The following is a 20,420-nucleotide window of genomic DNA, read 5'->3' on the forward strand; positions in this document are numbered from 1 at the left end:
TGACTCATATGTAATAAAGTTTTTTTTTCAAAAACATGTTAATAAAAACCGAGATAAAATCTTCATCTTGGTCGTAAACGAACAAAGGCATATGTGTCACCTTTTTAGTCTTTCATTACTAGCACGGAATTTTCGTCACACATCCCCGGTAGTAGAAACAAAACAAGTGACGAACCGGCAGTACGCGTTTACTAGCGGCGAGCGGTGGCACGCCGCGCAACGGCGGCGGCGACGGCGACGGCTCAACCGACGGACGGACGCGGACACGCGTCGGCCGGCGGCGGCGCGGCGCGCACATGCAGATGCACACGCGTTGCAGAAGTGCAGAGGAGTACTGGTGCCATGGGCCTACGTGTACATGACGCAGCTAGCACTAGCTCGTGGCACTGGGAAATTCACTTTATACACTCCAACACTCCCTCTTACACGAGACCCTATTAAATCTCAAGCGTGCTTCCTCTCACACGAGATCCTATCAAATCTCAAGCGTGAAATATTGGAGTGGACTGCAATTATTTTATTTAATATTGGAGTGGACTGCAATTATTTTATTTAATTGCTCGCCAGCCAGGATTCGAACCCGAAACCTCTGACTCTGATACCATATTAAGCTGCATGTAACAATCAGTTACACCTAAAAGCCTAAACTAATAAGAAAAGACGGGTAATTCACTCTATACGCTTCAACAAGGAGGGCAAATCAGTCATGCTCCCTCTTGACTTACGAAGAAAGTCGTTTAGAAGAATATTTAAATCAAATCTTAAAAATATAAATCATAAATAACTATCAAGTTGTTGAGTTTAAAAATATAAAAATTATATAAATATATTTGTCTTGAAAAATACTTTCATAAAAGTATACATATATCACTTTTTAATAAATATTTTTATAAAAACAAGAAGTCAAAGTTATGTTTTAGAGACCGCGTCTCTGTTCTAAACGACTTCCTTTATAAGTATGGAGGGAGTATCCATTTCACATATACTTATGGTCTTGTTTACATCCCAACAAATTTTAGCCAAAAACATCACATCAAATATTTAGCCACATGTATAGGACATTAAATATAAAAAAACAATTACACAGTTTGCATGTAAATTGCGAGACGAATCTTTTGAGCCTAATTACGCCATTATTTGACAATGTGGTGCTACAGTAAACATTTGCTAATGGCGGATTAATTAGGCTTAATAGATTCGTTTCGCAATTTACAGTTGGAATCTGTAATTTGTTTTGTTATTGTGTACGATTAATACTTCAAATATATATCCGTATACTAAAAAACATTACACCCAAAGAACTAAACACACCCTAACATAACAACTTCATCTGTACTAAAATAAATTTATTTTTCAACCATTACACATACTTTATTCGTCTCAAAATAAACTAACCTGATAGGAAACGTGATTCATCGTATTTTTTGACGAAGGGAGTATAACAATATAAAAAACAAAAACTAAAATACTCCTACTTAATCACATCCCAATATAATTATTTTCACAACTTTTAATATAGTTATTTCTTATTACTCTTACAAACTTCGATATATTGATTACTCAACAATTAATTTATTTTGGGATAAATGGGTGGAGTAAAAATGAACGCAGAGTACTGCATTTGTTGCTGTGGATTAATCGCCGCGACAGCCAGCCATGGCTATGCCCGTACCCACATCCCCCTGGGAGAAATAAGTTGAGCGCTTTGATAAACTTTGATTGTTGTTACTCGAACAAGACAAGGCACTGCAGTTTCAGAGGATCCGCGCGCCAGTGGCCATCGCCGAATGTGGGCGATGTGTTGATGGCCACCAGTTGTGCGATGATGTGTGTACTAGTGTCAAGTGTTTGTGTGTGTGGATCACGGGACGAGACGATGTGTGCAGTTGCCGAGCAGGGGAAGGGCAAAAGCAGGCAAGGATTGAACATGGCTCCAGCAGTCCAGCTCCAGATGAAAAGAGCACCGCGCTAGTTTCCCAAGTGATCTATAGCTAGCAGGTGCGACATGTGGTAGGCTGGACATGGTAGACGACCGACCATGAACCAATATACACGTCGACTTTCGAAACGCTAAAGTTTTTTTTCTTTTTTCTTTTTGCCTACAAAACTACTTACCTTGGACTTGTACAAGCACTAGTACTATATTATTAGTGTGTAAATTAGTGGTCAAGGTTATATTTAGGAGACAGTAACAATCTAGCAGAGTGGTAGTACCTGGGCTGCACGGAGTAGCAGCAGTAGTTCAACTTCAAAGCAGGCACGGGCCCCGCGGCGAAAGACCCGCAGTAATTGCCGGCCGCAGAGTAATGCCATTTAGGCCTTGTTTAGGCCCCATTTGATTTAAAGTAAATTCATAGAAATTTTAGGGCACCTTTGAATCACAGGAATGAAAAAATGGAGGAATAGGAAAAATATAGGATTCTGACAGGAATACAAATATAAAACAGATGATTGCAAAACACAGGAAAAATATAGGAATGATCGTTTGATTGAGCCGCAGGAAAAACACAGGAATTTAAGGAGAGATAAAGACTCAAAAGATTCTTAACATGAGGTAGAACCTCATGCTAAATTTCCTCCAAAACCTGCATGGGAAGAGGCATTCCATAGAAATTTCATGGGATTATATAGGATTCATTCCTTTGATTCAAAGGGCTATATAGAAAAAATTTCTATAGGAATAAAATCCTTTAAAATTCTTATGAATTTCCTTTGAATCAGAGGGAGATGATTTTATTTCTACAGGAATTTTTCCTATATAGCCATTTAAATCAAAGGAATGGATCTTATAGAATCATATGAAATTCCTATGGAATACCTAATGCCATACAAGTTTTGAAGAAATTCTAACATGAGGTAGAACCTCATGGAAACTTTCCTTTGAGTCTTTATCTCTTCTCTAATTCCTGTGTTTTTCCTGCGGTCCAATCAAACGGCTATTCCTGTGTTTTTCCTATGTTTTGCATCCTCTGTTTTACACTTACGTTTCTATCAAAATCCTACGTTTTTTCTATTCCTACGTTTTCTCATTAATGCGATTCAAAGGGGCCCTTAGTTCGCGAAAAGAAAATTTTAGCGTGTCACATCAGACGTTTGACCGGATATCAAAAGGGGTTTTCGGACACGAATGAAAAACCTAATTTCATAACTCGCCTAAAAACCGCGAGATAAATTTATTAAGCCTAATTAATCTATCATTAGCACATATGATTTACTGTAGCACTTATGACTAATCATGGACTAATTAGACTTAAAAGATTCGCCTCACGATTTTCATGCAAACTAGACAATTAGTTTTTCATTTTATCTATATTTAGTGCTTCATGTATGTGTCTAAAAAATTCGATATGACGTTTTTAAAAAAAAAAATTAGGAACTAAACAAGGCCTTGCTCGAGCAAGGGTCGTCGAGTCGCGTTACAATCTGAATATCTTATGCCCGCTGCTTTTCTCGATCGGTATGGTGTGCTCGTACTTCGTAAGTGCAGGAACGCTTAGATCTGTTACTCGCTTGGGACTTTATATATACTGGAAACCAGACGTAGATTTTGCAGTAATAACAAGTATAGTTCCTCCAGAATATGGTTTCTTTACCGGGTGGGAGGTAATAAGATATGGATGTTACCTGCACACATCACGGAATGTGGGAAATTGCGAGGTTTTGAAATGCAAATCGAGCTAACTGGATCACTTTGTTTTGGTCTCCTCTCTGCACCTTTTCACCATCTCCTGATGAGGTACTGTATTTTCGCTGAACAACCGTATCTTTCTTTCAACGAGCATATATCTGACGAGAAGCAGGTTCAGAAATTCAGCAGTGTAAATATAGGTAGAAACTAGAGATGGAGATGAAGACCTCAGGAACCCAAACACGTTCACGCAACAAATCGATAAAATAACAAACTTCAAAATCTATCGTTGGTGCCAGCTGCGTATGATCGTAGCATTGAAGATTGATGCCAAAATAAGGTAAATCTGTCGCCAAAACAAAGCAGTGCAGGACAGCAACTGCTTTCGGCAAGAGTAAGTACATCAAACTTAAAAATTCATATTCAATGAGGTAGGGAAGTGCAAGGAAGGCTCCAATGCTGCTTGCACCGGGTGAATGTTTATCAAACGAAACATGTCCATTGAAAACATGACAACATAAACTTTTGTAGATTCAGAAAAAAGGGAATACCTAAAGAGCAATTGAAACAGTTTACTATCTGTGTAGGATTACAGTTTAAGTTCATGCGGTTGTGCAGATAATCTTTTAAGGTCGCCTAAAGATAAGCAGCTTTCCCTGATTGGCAATTAATTTCTGCCTAAAATAAACAATCTCAGCTCGTAGATGTTTATCCGGAAAGGTGACATATTATCATATCCTTATTATCCACAACTGAGAAGATTCCATTAGTCATTTTCTATTACTAGTGTAAAGCATTAGCTGAATGTCCATGCACGGAATGCTTGATACATGGAAGCATGAAGCCAAAAGCTCAATTATTAGAAGCAACAAAAAGTAGGCCAAGCCAGGAGGTCAAGGGAAATGGATTAATTTTAGGAAGGAATCCAACCTAACCTGGCAAGGTGCCCCATCGTGCCAGCTATTTGCGAAGCCAGACCAGCACCAATGCAATGTACTTTGGTTGTATGCCTCTTCAGTCTATTCACAACCAACTGCACTGTGCTTTGGATATATACGGGGCTTGTGTGCCACCTGACCAAGGGCCAATTAGTTAAATTATAACACAAATAGCATATCAAATGTTTGATGCATGTTTTAGACAAGTGTATCATAGTATCATATCACAAGCATGCACAGCGACAGGTGAATGCTGATATATTACTCCTTGGTTGAGGAGTATGCTTAATTGCATATAGCATCTTCAAAATCATTATGGCATGGTAATATCAAATTTTCAACATTACAAATTATTAATATTGTTTTGAGAAACTCATTTGATATAAATATGATAGCAAATAACTATAGAATTATTATATTACGTTTATAGCATTATAATCTATCAATCTAAGAAGTCCAAGTTGGAGAAATTTGACCGCACTTTCTAAAGCGAAATATATTTCTAATGGAAGGGGTACCACTTTAGCTCTTGGTGTTCTTTGTCGAATTCTTCCAAATTAGTTAGTACTTAAAGGAGCATAAACACAATTCATACAAATGGAAATAAATATAGGATGATGATTTATTTCAAAAATGACAATATAACGAACGAATTAAGGAAGTATTGGCACAGCCTGAATATACCACTATGAAGTGAGGCATCTCTTCCCTTTTGGTTGGCGATCCTAGTGCAAGCCCATTGAGTTTATATAAATAAGGCGGTCCATAGGAGTAATAATTGAATATACATTTAACAAAATGTTATATAAATAAGGTGGTCCATATGAGTATTTGAATATGTAACAAAATTTACGATGAGATAGAGCAGGAATACAAAATCATTTGTGTAATGTACTAAGAACATGTTGAAATCGTGAAATGCAGCACCACATGCGTATAATGTCAAATCATTATCACACTTCCAACATTAAACCAATGGAAAAGGGCAAATAAAACATGGAACATGCAAGGTATCTGGCAGGAGGAAACAAGATATCACAAGAAAACAGTGCAGATCATGCTATGTTCAGGTGACTACGAAGTAGAACAGCAAACCTGTCAGAAAGCAATAAAGTCCTGCCAGGTATTTTGTGTTTTCACCATGTTTCCCAGAAATAAAATGACTGAGCAAACAGTTCCAGTATTGCCATAAATGGTACTCCCTCCGGGTTGATAATACTTGTCGTTTTGGACAAGGGCACGGTCTCCAAAAAACAACTTTGACCATTATTTTCTATTATAATATGTATAAAGTGTTAACAAATATATAAATTTTATTAAAGTACTTTTCAAGACTAATCTATACATGTAGTTACCATATTTGAAAGATAAATATTTTAAAAATGATTCATAATCAAAGATTCTAAAGTTTGACCTCACCCTTGTCTAAAACGACAAGTATTATCAGCCCAGAGGGAGTAACTTAACAACCATTGTGTGTGTGTGTGTGTGTGTGTGTGTGTGAGAGAGAGAGAGAGAGAGAGTTACCAGTTGACAACGTGGATCCCAGAATCTGATCTTCCAGGAATCAAACAGTTTTGCTTCCAGCATATCAAGATGTGTGCACCGAAAATGTCGGTTTACCTAAAGGCACATGAGGGCTGAGGCACAAAGTAGGTAATTCTACTGTACTTATAAGAATATTTGCTGGATAAAGAGTTAATGACACATTTTATTTAGTTTAGTTGATAACAAGCACATAATATGATGTGTGAATAATTCAGCACAAGCACGTATAGGAAAAATATTTTCTGTCATGTTGAACCTCAAAAAATTATCTGTACACATATTTGACCCTGATCCTCAACTTCCAAAACTCAAAATATAGGAATAGCTAATGAATTGGAAGTTTCCACTGCAACAAATAAGCAAATAGAAATAATACTAATAATGTTGCAAAGGAAGACAGTATAAAAAATGAAGTTATCATTGATGACTAAACAGGAAGCAATGAAAGCAGATGATTTCCTTTCCTATCAATCTCCCAAGCACATTCACGTTGATGCACCACCTTTTCTTCTCCTAGTCGTCCTCTTTGCAGTATATTGAGACCCAGCAGCAACTTTGCTGGTATTCTGATTATCATTCACAGGCTGCTCGTCTGGAGCCTGACTGACCTCTGGAGATGCATTTGTGTTTGGAAGAGTTTTTGCTTTCTGTGATCTGCTTGTACTAATCTGCCTTCTTAGGCGCAATATCTCACCCTTTGCTAACGCCAACTCCTCTTCAAGATGTCTAGCCCTCATTTCAAAACTCTCCTTCTCAGTCTGAAGCCTAGAGATAAGATTCTGAGCATCCTCAGTGTTTTCATGAGCTTCAGTTGTGATCTTCTGTTGCTCAGCAAGAGCCTTTGATAACATTTTTTTCTCTGCTTCAAGAGTGTCCTTCCTAGAATTAGTTTCCTCTAGCTCCTTTGATAGTGATAATGCACTCCTGTTCATCTCGTCTAGTGACTTTGTTGCTTCATCCAGGTCTGCTTCAAGAGCTTTTCGTGCTTCAGAATCCATCTGTAGTTGTTTCACCAAAGCCTCAAGCTCCCTATTCAAAGTAGTGACAGTTTTCCTTTCATCAACAAGCTCCTGTGACGTGGATTCCAACTTCTTGAACACATCGAGCAATTCTTTCTTCAGGTTGTCACGAGCTTCCACAATGGATGCAAGCTCATTAGAAGTGGCTTCAAGTTCTTCCTGTCCCTTGTGAACCATCTCCTTAACAGAGACAAGTTCGTCTGACAGAGCTTTAGATACTGATTCTACCTCTCCTAGTTTGTTAGTAAGGCCCTCTTGCATTTCATTGAACTCATCCTGGAGTTTAGAAATTTGCAGCACCAGGTCCTGGTTCATTCTATTTGCTTCATCAAGTTCCACTGAAAGTTTGGATACCTCACTTCTGGAATCTGTCAGTGCCTCCTCTGTGGATTGAAGTGATTCTCTTAAACTTTTAACTGCAGCAACTTCATTCTCTAGCATTGCTTTTGTTGCATCCAATTCCTTGTTCAGCGCAGCGATGTTCTCACGGTCTTTGCTAGAATCACTTAATGCATCAGAGAGTTTTCCATCAAGCTGTTTGATCATATTATCTTTTTCTAATAGTAGCTCAGAGTTGCGGCTCTCTCTTGCTTCAGAAGAAGCCTTCAGGTCTGTATAATCTTTTGTTAACTCACTTAGCTTTTCCTCAGCTTCATTCTTTGCAGAGTTCAGTGCTTGAAGTTCCTCATTCAGTAAATCAATTGAAGATATCTTAGAAGAAAGATCATTTCTAGTTCTATGAACCTCTTCCTCCAGTTGCTGTATTTTAGCTTCTGCAAGTTCTAGACTCTCTTTAGTTTGGTCAGAGAAAGAGCACAGATTACGGTAGTCTGCTTCCTTTGACGAAAGTAATGAACTGAGTTCCCTGATGCGTATACCCTTATTATCAATTTCTTGGCTAAGCAAACTTACTTTTTCCTGCAAAATGTTGACATCACCCAACTTTTCCTTCAGTTTGGCTTCAAGAACATCTTTGTCATCCCCAGCTTGTGCAAGACTGCTCTCTAGTCGACGTATTTCTTCCCTAAGCTCCTCAGCCAGTGTCTTCTCCCTTCTGAATTCTTCACTTAGCGAAGTTACCGTCTTTTTTGTTGAAGACAACTGATCTAAAAGAGAGGCTTCCTGCTCCTGAAACTTCATTGCTTGCTTCTTTTGTGCTGTTTGTTGATCCAGCAATCTTTTCTCGTAGTTTTCCCTCATCAATGAGATTGCTGCCTCATTTTCAGCCAGTTTGCTCTCCATCTGAACAAGTTAGCAAAATGGATATGTCAGCTAATGTCCTATATTAGCACATCATTTTTTAAAAAGGTTTTCAAGTATGAGAGGTACATAAAATAGTTTTGGTAGCCTCTTGCATATAAATCTGAGTTATATTGTGCTGTGAGAACTTAAGCAACGCTTGTTTTCCTAAGGGGAAACATCATGACGGAAAATGAGTTAAAACTTTTTAAGCTCTTCATGAGTTCTATACTTTGTTAGTTATCAGGTTATAAACTTGAGGGTGCACAGATTTTCTAGATAAAAGAAAATAAACAAAACACACAAGCATATGTATGCAATCACGGAATGTACAACTCTTTAATGTGTATGCATGCAAAGATGGTTACTTCGTGGAAATTTGACTATGCAAGGATGTCATGGGACACTTCAAAAGTAGTAAAATAGAAACAGTAGTAATGGACACTAATTACAGGTTTGCAGATGTTTTACAGATGAGACGACGGATTCCAGGGCCTTCTTTTCCTGTTGAGAAGTGCCATACAGTCCAGCAAGAACACCGGAGGCAGCAACTGCAATTGCATTCAAAAGACCAGAAAGTGGATTCCCAGGAGTTTGTTCTTGCGTGACGGGCAGGGATGATTCTGGTTGCAAAGCTTCAGGTAGAGGAGATTCAGCCTGAGTTTCCCCAGGCTGAGGTTCATCAGGCTTTTGAATATCCTTTGTCTCTACAGAGAAAAACAATATAAACTATTTATTCCAAGTTTGTACAGGATATTTCCAAATTAGTCCTAATATGCAAGCGCCAACATGAGATGACAGGAAGGCAGCACCAACAAAATCAATCCAAACAATATCACATGCCCAGGTCCCAATACCAGTTTACAAAAGAACCATATAGTAAATCCAACACATTCCAGTGGTTAAGATAGGTCAAAAGAACTTTGCAGGTACACCTCAAAGTATTTATGCCAGAAAACAAAAATAATGCAGCACATGGTAGTAGACCACGACAGGGTTCGCTAACATAATCATAGACCCCGTATTTAGTATGAGCTACTTGTATGAGGGGGAAATTCTGACCATCGACAATAGCCTCATTAGGTCTACATATGACAGTATTACGTCCAATCTTGAAAGTTTTGTAGCAAGTCTGAGCTTGATGATCTATCCTTGGGAAATCAACCCGCTTTCTTCTAATAAATCCTTGGGGAAATGACATGCCATAAACTGCGGGAAAATGAAGAAAAAATGACATATGGTCACATGCCATAATCAGACTCAAAATTCACTGGGATAAGTTGTGAATAATGAGCATGCATGACTCCAGTTTGAGACTTTGTCATCAGAATGTGAAATTATTTTTTATTAAAACAACACACTTCCATGCAAATACCAGCCAAATTCAGCTTATAAATTTATCAAAACTTCCCTTATCCCTAGTTCCAAAATGCATAGGGAATCCGCGTGGTGTACTCAGGATGCCTAACACATGGAATGGCAATCATAAATCATCCACTGCACCTCACATAGTGGATTTGTTCCATTTCAAAACTGGTCAACAGAATGAAAATGAATTTGTTTGCACAAAACCTATACAAAAGGGGTACAAAGGGTAAGATGATATACTGTAAGTGTACAGTTTACTTAGATGAGCCATCTACAGCCAAGACCACCTTCATGTAAAAATATCTTACTGCATAAAGCATTTACAAACTCTTTCTACCTTTTGCACCAGTACAAACGATCACTGTGACATTCTAGGTCCATTCTTCCATCTGATAGTTCCACTCTAGTGCTAATTGAGGTATTAACATGTAGAAGTCCATATAGAATCACATTCAACATGTGTATGTTTGCAGAAATAGTCTCTGCTTGTGGGAATTGTGCTATTCCAACCTCCTAATTCCTTTCCATCCATGCGTATCCCTGCTCAAGGAAAGCGATTGCGCTTGTCCCATGCATACATAATTGCTTAGCAGCATTTGTTAGCAGATACATTGTAAACTCTTCCACCATTAGCCTGAACAGAAAGTTCAGATTTCTCATGTGGAGCTAAAACGTCCATATAATGCAACGCTGTACGTTAGCAGTAATCTCCATGACTGAATCCACAAAACAATCTATACAATTGGACATTACAGAAAATTTAAAGCCCAACCATAAATGATTCAAATCGCACACAGATTTCATATGGTACTCCACAATGCCAGACCGAATAGTATCCAGGCTGGGAGAAACACAAAACGAGAACGGAATTCAACCAACTCCTGGAAAGGAGAATGGCACTCACCCGTTGCGAGATCCCCGCTGTTAGGCGTGGCCACCGCGGCCGCCGCCGCGGCTTCCCTGGCGCGGAGGAGCGGGAGCGCCGAGACGCCGAGGAGCACGCCCCGCCGCGCCAGCACGTACGCCCCCGCCGCCGCCGCCGAGTGGGATGGGCCGGCATCACCGGACGACGACGACGACGACGCCGAGCTCGACGCGACGATGGCCGCGCCTCTCCGCGCGCGGCCTCCTCGGCGGCACCGGAACGCGAGCGGCCGCGGCGCCGGCGACGGCGCGAGGAGGAGGTACCCCATCCCGTCCCCCACGACGCGACAACCCCAAAACCCTAGCCCCCCCTCCTCGCGGTGGCGCTCGCCTTCGAGCTCGGAAGCGGAAGCCCGCAGTGAAAATGGCGGAGGTGAGGTGAGGATTAGGCGATGGCGAAGGCGGAGGCGGAGACGGCGTCACCGCGTCACGACGGGTCCGAGCTGGCGAGAGAAAAAGGGCAAAACCTTTTTCATGTACCCACGAAATGACCCTTTTACCCCCCGACCCTTTCAATCCAGCACTGAACTCCGCGAGCACCTCGGTGAGGGTAATTTGGGGCATTCCCCCACGCGGGTGGTGGGACCCACTGGCAGCGGGAGTGCGGGTCCAGTGAGTGAGGGTCTTTCTGTTTTGGGATTTCGGAGGAACGGAGGAAGCGAGCTGATCCGGAGCGAGAGATGAGGATTGCGCCACGTGTTAGTGTGGGCCCAGCCCAGCAAGGACACCGTCATCGCCCAATTAGCGGTCCGCACGTGGCCCAGTACAAATGGTCCGCGAGTAAGCCACAATCTGTGCCGGCCCGATATAGATGGGCCACACGTAACCGCAATCTGCGCCGGCCCAATTTATATGGGCCTCACGGATTCCGCAACTCCGTTCCGTCCCGTTAATAATGGGCCTAATACATGTGGGCTAACACTTGGGATCGCTGTTTACTAAAGATTTTTTTTTCAAGTACGTCTAGCATTACTCAACTCCCATGCTTTCTGTCTAAATAAAATGAAAAAGACTTCGGTTCTCATCGTTAATGGCATATTTACGAATGAAAAGTAATTTGTGAATAAAACTTTTATATACGTGTTCTTAGCGATCTAAAAGCAAATGCTGGAAAATAAACTTTGAAGAAAAACCCTTAAAATCAACTGCAAATTTAATATTGAAAATTCAGATTTTGGCTGATAAGCATAAGCATAAGCGAAAAGATGAGGCTGTTCCATCCTTTCTCGATGGAATTCGAGCCCTTCTCAAATTAGTTTGTGTTTTCTTGTAGTTGGCAAATGTCTGAATTCTGCCATCGCAAAGAAAAAAAAAAGACTGAATTCCGATTCATTTCGAAACTTGTTGCGTGCAAAATGACAATAAGTTTTTGCAGAACCATACAGATGGATCCAACGGCCTCTGCCAACCAAAATAAAACGATGCAAACATTGCAGTGAAGTGTCCATAAAAGTTGAGCAATGTATGGCCGGCTCTGAATTCAATACAAGCAGTCCCAAATGCAACAACTGTTCTGCTCTGCAACGCTTGTTTTCCTGACCAACAGAGCCCCATTTGTAGAAACAGGTGGTATTACAGCAAAATCTGAATCTGCTGCAAATCATCTGAATCTGATCTGATTATCTGACCATAGATTTCAGCCACAAAAAAAAAAAACTTTCTTTAATTCTGCACCCTCTACATCATTGGCCTCTGACGGTCCAAGATGAGATCCAGCATTCAAAACCATCATTAACAACATGACATTTAGTAGCAAATCATCCAGATAAGTAGTATTCATAAGACGGGGACTATAAACCATCATAACAACTTGACATTAGTAGCAGATCAGCCAGTTAAGTATCTTGATGAGTCTGGAATTATTTTCACTTTCACATGCAAATGCTCTGCATAGTTTCTACTTGGGCATGATGGTCAGTTTGCCCTGTCTCCTTGAATCTGCTTGATGAGACCCCAAAATGAACTCTACGCAGTACTACTACTACTTCAGCTTTCTTGATTAAGCCCACTATGGTTAGGACCAGCTATATTCTCTGATAGGCCAAGGCAAAAGATGCCTTGAATTCCTAAAGTGCAACGAGCAAATCAGGTCAGTTAGATCATCATCATCATTATCACCATTCATCATGTCATTTCATCAGGGTAAAAGAAGAATGGAAATGACCTAAAGCAGCTCAATGTCATTATCTCACAGCAGAAGTAGTGTAGCAATATTGCAGACATTGTCACTGCTGCCAAAGAGCAAGAAATGAAGAAGAAAGAAAAGGAAGAAAAAAAATGGATGTGGGCACTGGCCAGCAGCCTTAGGATCAAAACTACACGACTAAAATCACTAAAGGCAGGCAGGCGACCTCTCTTTTCTCTAAAAAGCCCAGATCTCTGCAAGTTTCCAGGTCCAGTAAAAGAAAAAAGCTCATCGTCTCCAGTGATAATGACCCACCAAGAACATTGGCTTCTTCTTCTTCTTCAGTTTGCTGAATCAAAAACAACAGACTGATGATAGATAGCAATGTGAGCTGGTGATTCGATCATCTTGATCTATCCCCTGGTAGAAGACCAGGGGGAAAAAAATTTGGACAACTTGCGGAGGCGAGGACAGGTTCAATCGGTCGGTCCAGGCCACGGGAAGGGTCAGGTCATGTCGCGACGAACATGCCGGCCATGAAGATGTCCTCGTGGAGGGAGGAGCAGGATGAGGGCGGGGAGGAGACGATGGTGGTGTTGTTCTCGGCTTCCTCTTCGATCGGGATTTGTTGGTCCCGGCAATTGGCGCTGCAGAATGCTTTCTCACCACTGCAAGAGCAAAATCAGAATTGTTCAGTGTGCCTTTCTTACTGATGACGCAGCCGGCAAGATCATGTACAAAAGATAATAATAATGCATCCAGATGAATCAACACCAAAGAAATATGTTCAGTTTACTTTTGATACTTTTTTATTAGCAACCAATTTCCAACCAAATCAATTGAACCTAGCAATATATAATAAACCAATAATTCAGCATGCTGTTCACATGTCCAGTTCGATTTACTACATCATACTGAAATCCCAAAACATTTATGATGAACAATGCAGCAATTTGTTCGATGATTTAAGTAATTCCAGATCAGAGTTCGCTCCGCAGAAAAATGTCTTGAACCTGAAACATGAAATGTTCCTCCAAACAATGCATAAAGAAGAAAAAGAAGAAGATTGCAACTACATACCGGTAAATGTAAATGTCATTTCCCTCCAGCTTCTTCTTGCAAGTGAAGCAGGAGCTCAAGAAGTCGCCGCCGCCGGAGGCCGGGGCGGCGCCGGCGTCGCACTTCACCACCCAGTAGGACTCGGTGGGTGCTTCCGTCACATCCATGGCGGCGGCGGAGGCGGAGGCGTCCATCGTCTGGGGCTCCAAGATGCAGTCCCCAAATATGTGGGTCGTCTTGGGATTAGGGCCGCGAGCGATGATGCAGGTGTAGTCCTCCGACTGCTCGATCTCGCTCGCCGAGACCGAGCCGATGAACCGCCGGACGCCGCCGATCGACGCCGGCAGAGAGCCCGGCCCAGGGATCTTGCCGCCGCCGAGATCGAAGGAGCGGCGCTTGGCATTGGGGTGAGCGCCACCGGATCGAGTGGCCTCCGGACCAGACTTCAGATCCCCGTAGAAGAACACGCCGCACGGCACGGACATACCGCCGGCGGCGGAGGCGGTGGCGGTGGCCGCCGCGGCGCAGGACATCGCCTTGGCGAGCTCCCCCGGGCGCGGCGAGTGCCCGCCGCCGCAGTCCTTGGGCAGCGAGGCGAACGACTTCAGCGGCCCGACGCGCGGGCTGAGGAGGAGGCAGTTCTTGGCGGCGTCGTCGTCGGCGGCGGCGGCGAGGGCGAGGCCGACCGGCTCGGCGTCCCACCACGTCCTCGGCGACCGCGGCGACCGGAGCAGGAGCGCCTTGGGGTCCAGCGGCGACGTCGGGCTCCTCGACGCCGGCTCCCCGCCATCCCCCGCCCCGCGCTTCGCGGCCAGCCCAACAAACAACCTCGGCACGGCGAACAGCGCCGCGCCGCCGCCGCCACCACCTCGAACCCTCCCCGCCTCCCCGCCGCCGCCGCCGGCGTCCGTGTCCGACACCACCATCCTCCGCAGCATCGCCGCCAATCCAAATCCAAATCCAAATCCCACCTGCAAAATCGCCACGAAACTTAACAAACTCACCAAAAATGAAGAAAAAAAAAGATCACGACACTTTCACCCCCACACCCCTCGCTTCTTCCAAACAACTTCTAGTAACAAACAACAACAATTTATGAAAAGAAAAAAATAACAAGAACAGCAAGAACACCACCTCACCTTTCCTCCTCCTCCTCCTCCTCCTCCTCCACCGGCCTCTCACACTCTCGATCTCACGAGAGGAGAGAAGCGGAAGGAGACGGTGGGGAACAAAGTTTCAGTGAAATCACACACTGTACTACTACTGACGCGAGCTCATCGGTAGCACCATCTCTCTCTCCTCTCCTCTCCTCTCCTCTCACGCTCTTGTGCACTTGTGCGCGTCCTTTGCATGCATCAAAATCAGAGACGCAGCAGCGAGAGGGAGGGGAGGGGGTTGGCTTCTGAAATACTCGTACACACACGCACCAGTACACCACCTCCTCTCTCCTCTCCTTCTGCTTCAGCTTCAGCTCGGCTCGAACCCATTCATGGATGTCAGAGAAAGGGAGGCAGGCAGCTGCTGCTGCTGCAACCCTGCGGCTGTGCTGCCTGTACTACTCTACTCCCTCCGTTTTTAATTATTATTATGGGTTTTTATCCAAAGTTTAACCTTTATTTTATTTTATTTTATTATGATTAGTAATTTTTATTTTGTTATATAGTAAAATATAAATTTGTATTTTATGCATGACTTATTTTATTTTAATATTTTATATATTTTTGAAAAAGAATGGTGAAACGTTAGATAAAAAAGCAGTCAAAACGTTTTATAACCTGATACGAGGAGCGGTAGTACTATGTACTATACACTGCACCGTGTACTCTACGCGTATAGGAGTAAATATACGGACCTACGCGTGGGCCGTAGGTTGCCTGCTTGGCATGTCACTTCAGCCTGTGATGCTACAGAAGTAAACAGTGGTAGAGTATTTTTGTACACGATGCTGCTTCCGGTTTCGTGTAGGGGTAGGCGTTCTCAGATCCCACCAGAGCATCTAGAAAAATGCACGAGATTTTTACCAAAATTGTTACTACCGCTATAAACGTGGTAGATTCTCAAGAATACGGCTGCCTTTGATTGGAGAGGTAAAAAGAAAATTACTACTCCATCCGTTTCAGAAGGTAAATCATCCTAACATTTTTCATATTTATATTGATATTAATAAATTTAGATATAGAAAATGCTAAAATAATTTACATTGTGAAACAGAGGAAGTAGATACACAAAATAAGGTGAGTTATTATTATATAATTAATCAAGTATTAATTATTTTACATTTGTAAAAATAGGTTAATATGGTTTTTGAACCAATTTTTCTGTATTTTTTTAAAAAAAAACATATATTTTAGTAGCTTCAAAAGTATACACGTGAAAAACGAGGGAAATCTTATCTCCATCAGCATCTTCGAACTCAGCCTACAACGGATATATTATTGAAACATTATTGAAACGGATTATTTACCCCATCAAGAGGAGTACGTTTTTCTAAAAGGTTTTCTTTTACTGTTTACTTTGATCATTTGTTTTAGCTGTTTGTTATATTTACTTTATAATATATTTAGCTGTTTGTTATATTTACTTATAATATATTTAATTTTATAATCAAGTTGATAATTTGCGGCAGTAATTCACCTAATTTCTTAATATTTAGAACCAATGTTGCATTTTATTCACTTGGATTTTGAATCTATTTCCTTCATCTCAAACATAGTCTAATCCTAGTTATGAATAGACATATACATGTCCAAATTCACAGTTAAGATTAGGTATTTTATTGGACGATAGGTGTATGCGGTATTTTGCTTTAGTAGCTTGCAATTGGAGTAGGTTGAGACGTTGGATGAATCTGGACGGTTTTCAGCAAGCCATAAAATCACACCAGAGAAACAGAGAACTGCTTCAGTTTTAAGTGGAAAATGACAAGAGCAAAACAGTAGCACGGCCATGCATGCATGCAGTCATCAGTTAGTTCAGTGATTACACATCTTTGCAACCTCATTCAAACTCATTAATTGGCATAATTACTGCCTTAGCACTGTTGCACATGACCGGTTCCACCAATCTAAACTCAACAACAAATTTGGGACCAAAAGATAGTAAAATACTCCCGAAAATTAATTCCGCATCAAGATTCAATCAATCATCATTATCATCCTACCTAATACTACCACCACCACATAATGACATAAATCACCCCCTCCCTGTGAATGATCATCACTTGAGAAGTTCAGATTTCTCGTTGGATCACTGCATTAGGTATGCAATGTACTGTATGCACCACAATCATTGGACTTTTAGGAGAGTTTTCCCTTTTCTCTTCTTTTCTTGGTGCTGTTCTGAAAAAAGAAAAGAGAAAACCTCCCCAGCGTGTAAGCCTTTTCCTTTTCTTCTCTAATTTCCAAGCTGTTTCTGAATTATTACCACTGTTTGTAAAGGCATAAAGTGATTTGGCAAACCATACACTCTCCTGGCAATTCATCTTTTCTTCTCTCTTCTCTCTCTATATATGTCTCTCTCTCTGTTCATCTTGTGAACTTGCTTTCTTTAAAGCAGAGTGGCTTTAGCATTTAGGCCATTCACAATGCATCTACATGGCATTTGGCCTCAACTGTCCAGCTAAGCAGATGGTATACGTGGAGAAGAAAAGAAGGTGGAGCACATGTATTCACCAGCTCCGCGCGTCCTCATTTGGCTCCGAGAGCCTTGTCAGAAAAACAGCTTTTTTTAATCGCACTTGCACATGAGAAAGCGGGACACAGAGAGAGAAGGGGGAGAAGCTAACCCAAAAAAGTAAATTTTTGTGGTGGGGCCCGCATGAGAAACAGTTTGGTGGGGTCCACCTAAAGACACGCGCCCACGCCGCATTGTGGAGAGAGGAGCTTCACGCTGTTTCTTCGTACGTGGCTGTTTAGGTTCCTCAGAAAAACACGACGCAGTGCTAATGCCCTTAGGGGAGTAGAGAGAGAGTGGCTTTTCTAATGACAGTACTACAAACATGCTACTCATCCTTTGTTTTCACTGTTTACTGACTGACATCAATCTAGTGGTACTATGATACTATACCACATCATCATTGTGTATGTAGGAGTAGGGTCCTTAGCTACTTGTGCAACTTCCATAAGTTTACACTTGACAAAGTTGGCTTGTGTCCCCCTTCATACAAAACCGGGTTCAAACTCTTTTCTCTCAACTCTCCAAGGACCACACTGCCTATATGAATTCTTTCTATGCATCGGCTCAGAAACATTGTCGAGCTATAGGTGAAAAGATACTATCCAACTACAACAGTAGTAGTAGATACTATCAGTATAGTATTAAGGGCCTATTCACTTTGATGACATTTTTAACCTTACCAAATTTTAGTAAAGTTATCAAAAAAGTAACTACATTTAGTTTGCTACCAAATTTTGGTAACTATATAAGAAATCCTGCCAAAATTTTGGCAAGACTATGTCAAAATTGCTAAAATTTGATAAGGTTTTTTTTGGCATCAAAGTGAACGGGCCGTAAGAATCTCAATGTGTGTACAACATTTCAATGTGTGTGTGCAGTCAAATCTCACAATGTCAAGTGGCTAGTACATGTATGAAAGGGCCGGTTTGATTTGGTTTGTAGTGTAGCCAAACTCAACATGCAACAAATAGAAATGACATTAACATCGTTATCCTACTATAAAATTTCGTAACTCCGGAAACTTACACTCTCAAAAACTACACCAATTTTGGTAAAACTTTAAACCAAAGGGTACCTACTTATTAAAATACGCCAACATTTCGCATTGTTGCTATGATTGATTTTAGTGCCAAAAAAACTAAGATTTGATATATGAAAATGCTGAAAACTATTTATAATAATACTCATAAATATGTACTACATCTATCTCAAAATAAATACAGCGTTGGTATGCGTATCCAACATTTGACCGTCCATCTTATTTGGAAATTTTATGATTTTTTTCAAAAAAAATTAGTCACACATAAAGTAATATTTATGTGTTATCATCTAATAACAATAAAAATATTAATCATAAAATTTTTTAAATAAGATGATCAAACATTGGATATGAATAGTATAAAACTGTACTTATTTTGAAACCGAGCGAGTAAGAAATTCAATTGCTGAATGTGTGTAGATACGGTGTTGACATCTTGGCATGCAAAAAAAGATCAAAGAAATGTAGCACTAATACCTCTAGGATGAGATGGAATCGAGGTGAAATCCCATGTAGTAGATGAAACAAATCCTGAGCATGATGATTTTGTTAGTTTTGTTTTTAGGCGTGGATTTGCAGTGGGGGCAGTGGTTGCAAAACCCGACAAATCGCGCAAATTTTCAGTAGATGCTCTGCAAAGTCCCATGACGAAACTCTGAACCCTTGCCCGATATCCGATGCTAATTGGACGGTTAACTCTGTTGCCTCTCCTGATTCTCTACGCCGCCACCATCTTTTTGACGCAAAATTTTACATCAGCATGTAATTTTTTTTAAGAATAAAAATCACACCGCCACCCATCTGAATGTATTTTTTATTTTAAAAAACAAACGGAGAGAGAAAAATCACATGTTTGAAATCAACTATTACTGCATACTCATCAGTCGTATAAAAAACGAATCTAAAATCAGATGCGACACATTACTATAAATCTAGACATACGAAGTTTGTATATCTAGATTCATAATACTAAAATGTGTCACATCCGATACTAGGTTGGTTTTTTATGGGACGGAGGGAGTATACTGTTAGTCGAGGTGTTCAGCGATTTTTTTTTGTCAAACAGTACGAATTGAGCGATAGCCATTTTCTTGGGCGGCTGACCTTAGGCTTTCGTTCAAAATTTAAACTTTCGCTTTCACAGCATGATATGATGAAACAAATTTCATTTTTGCAATAGGTGGTTGCATCATATATATAATAATCGTTGGAGGAAAATCTTGTACAGCATGAGTGCAACTTTAGATCATATTTCACGGAGTTTCTTTCATATTTCATGAAAATTCTGTAGGTTTAATAATGCATCTTGGTGTTGGGTGAAAAATTTCAATATATCCTAGTGTAAAACTAAAAGTACGATGCATCTACCTAGGTTTGATGCATGCAATGGTGAAGGGAAAGAGTAACGTCACATGGATATGCCACCATACCCTACAAAAGGCACGATGATTTTGGGAGATTTTCATGTCGGTGAGGCACAGTTGCCTGCACTCTTTGAGCATGATATTATGAGAGCAAAATAGCGACAACATCGGCAACAAAAAAAGAAGAAGAAGAGGGAAGTCACCGAGGTGGTCCGGACCTGGGGTGGCGATTCGATATGAGAGCGAAGACGACGACAAGTGAAAGGGATGGAACTAAGGGGATCAAAAGTAATATTTTTTTTCCTCCGGCTATAGGTGCATCATTAGCATGGTTATTAATAATTTGTGAGGGGTTTGAATTTCATTCTTCATAAAACTCACATCAAACTCATTCTATGAACCGAACAAAAATTAGTAATGGTTGAAATGCATTTCGAGCCCATTCTAGCTATTTGCATTGATAAGGAAACTGACTTCAATAGTGGCTTCAATCT

General features: G+C 41.0%; 2 protein-coding genes across 4 annotated transcripts; both read right to left on the reverse strand.

The window, feature by feature from the left end:
• Positions 1–6,341: 6,341 nt before the first annotated feature.
• LOC4325351 (MAR-binding filament-like protein 1) lies at positions 6,342–11,088 on the reverse strand. 2 transcript variants are annotated; one of them, XM_015765531.2, is made up of 4 exons: positions 10,645–11,088; positions 9,435–9,581; positions 8,844–9,079; positions 6,342–8,375 (listed from the first exon to the last, which is right to left on the reverse strand). In XM_015765531.2, the coding sequence occupies exons 1-4, from the start codon at positions 10,931–10,933 to the stop codon at positions 6,600–6,602; spliced, it is 2,448 nt and encodes an 815-aa protein (XP_015621017.1). In that variant the 5' UTR covers positions 10,934–11,088; the 3' UTR covers positions 6,342–6,599. The 2 variants fall into 2 exon arrangements, with proteins under 2 accessions (XP_015621017.1, XP_015621026.1); XM_015765540.2 differs by lacking the exon at positions 9,435–9,581.
• A 1,736-nt stretch (positions 11,089–12,824) lies between these two features.
• On the reverse strand, positions 12,825–15,225 carry LOC4325352 (FCS-Like Zinc finger 10). 2 transcript variants are annotated; one of them, XM_015776117.3, is made up of 3 exons: positions 14,988–15,225; positions 13,870–14,819; positions 12,825–13,457 (listed from the first exon to the last, which is right to left on the reverse strand). In XM_015776117.3, exons 2-3 carry the CDS (start codon positions 14,784–14,786, stop codon positions 13,301–13,303), a joined length of 1,074 nt encoding a protein of 357 aa, XP_015631603.1. In that variant the 5' UTR covers positions 14,787–14,819; positions 14,988–15,225; the 3' UTR covers positions 12,825–13,300. The 2 variants fall into 2 exon arrangements, with proteins under 2 accessions (XP_015631603.1, XP_015631611.1); XM_015776125.3 differs by having other exon boundaries at positions 14,983–15,225.
• Positions 15,226–20,420: the final 5,195 nt, after the last annotated feature.

This window comes from Oryza sativa, chromosome 1, assembly GCF_034140825.1.
Source record: "Oryza sativa Japonica Group chromosome 1, ASM3414082v1".
Taxonomy (NCBI): Eukaryota; Viridiplantae; Streptophyta; class Magnoliopsida; order Poales; family Poaceae; genus Oryza; species Oryza sativa.

Coding starts and splice junctions, on each gene's coding strand:
- LOC4325351 (XM_015765531.2), bottom strand. CDS start 10,933: ATGGGGTACCTCCTCCTCGCGCCGTCGCCGGCGCCGCGGCCGCTCGCG. Junction 9,080..9,434: donor TAATGAGGCTATTGTCGATG/GTCAGAATTTCC, acceptor TTTTCTCTGTAG/AGACAAAGGATATTCAAAAG. Junction 8,376..8,843: donor TGGAATCCGTCGTCTCATCT/GTAAAACATCTG, acceptor TAACTTGTTCAG/ATGGAGAGCAAACTGGCTGA.
- LOC4325352 (XM_015776117.3), bottom strand. CDS start 14,786: ATGCTGCGGAGGATGGTGGTGTCGGACACGGACGCCGGCGGCGGCGGC. Junction 13,458..13,869: donor AATGACATTTACATTTACCG/GTATGTAGTTGC, acceptor TTGCTCTTGCAG/TGGTGAGAAAGCATTCTGCA.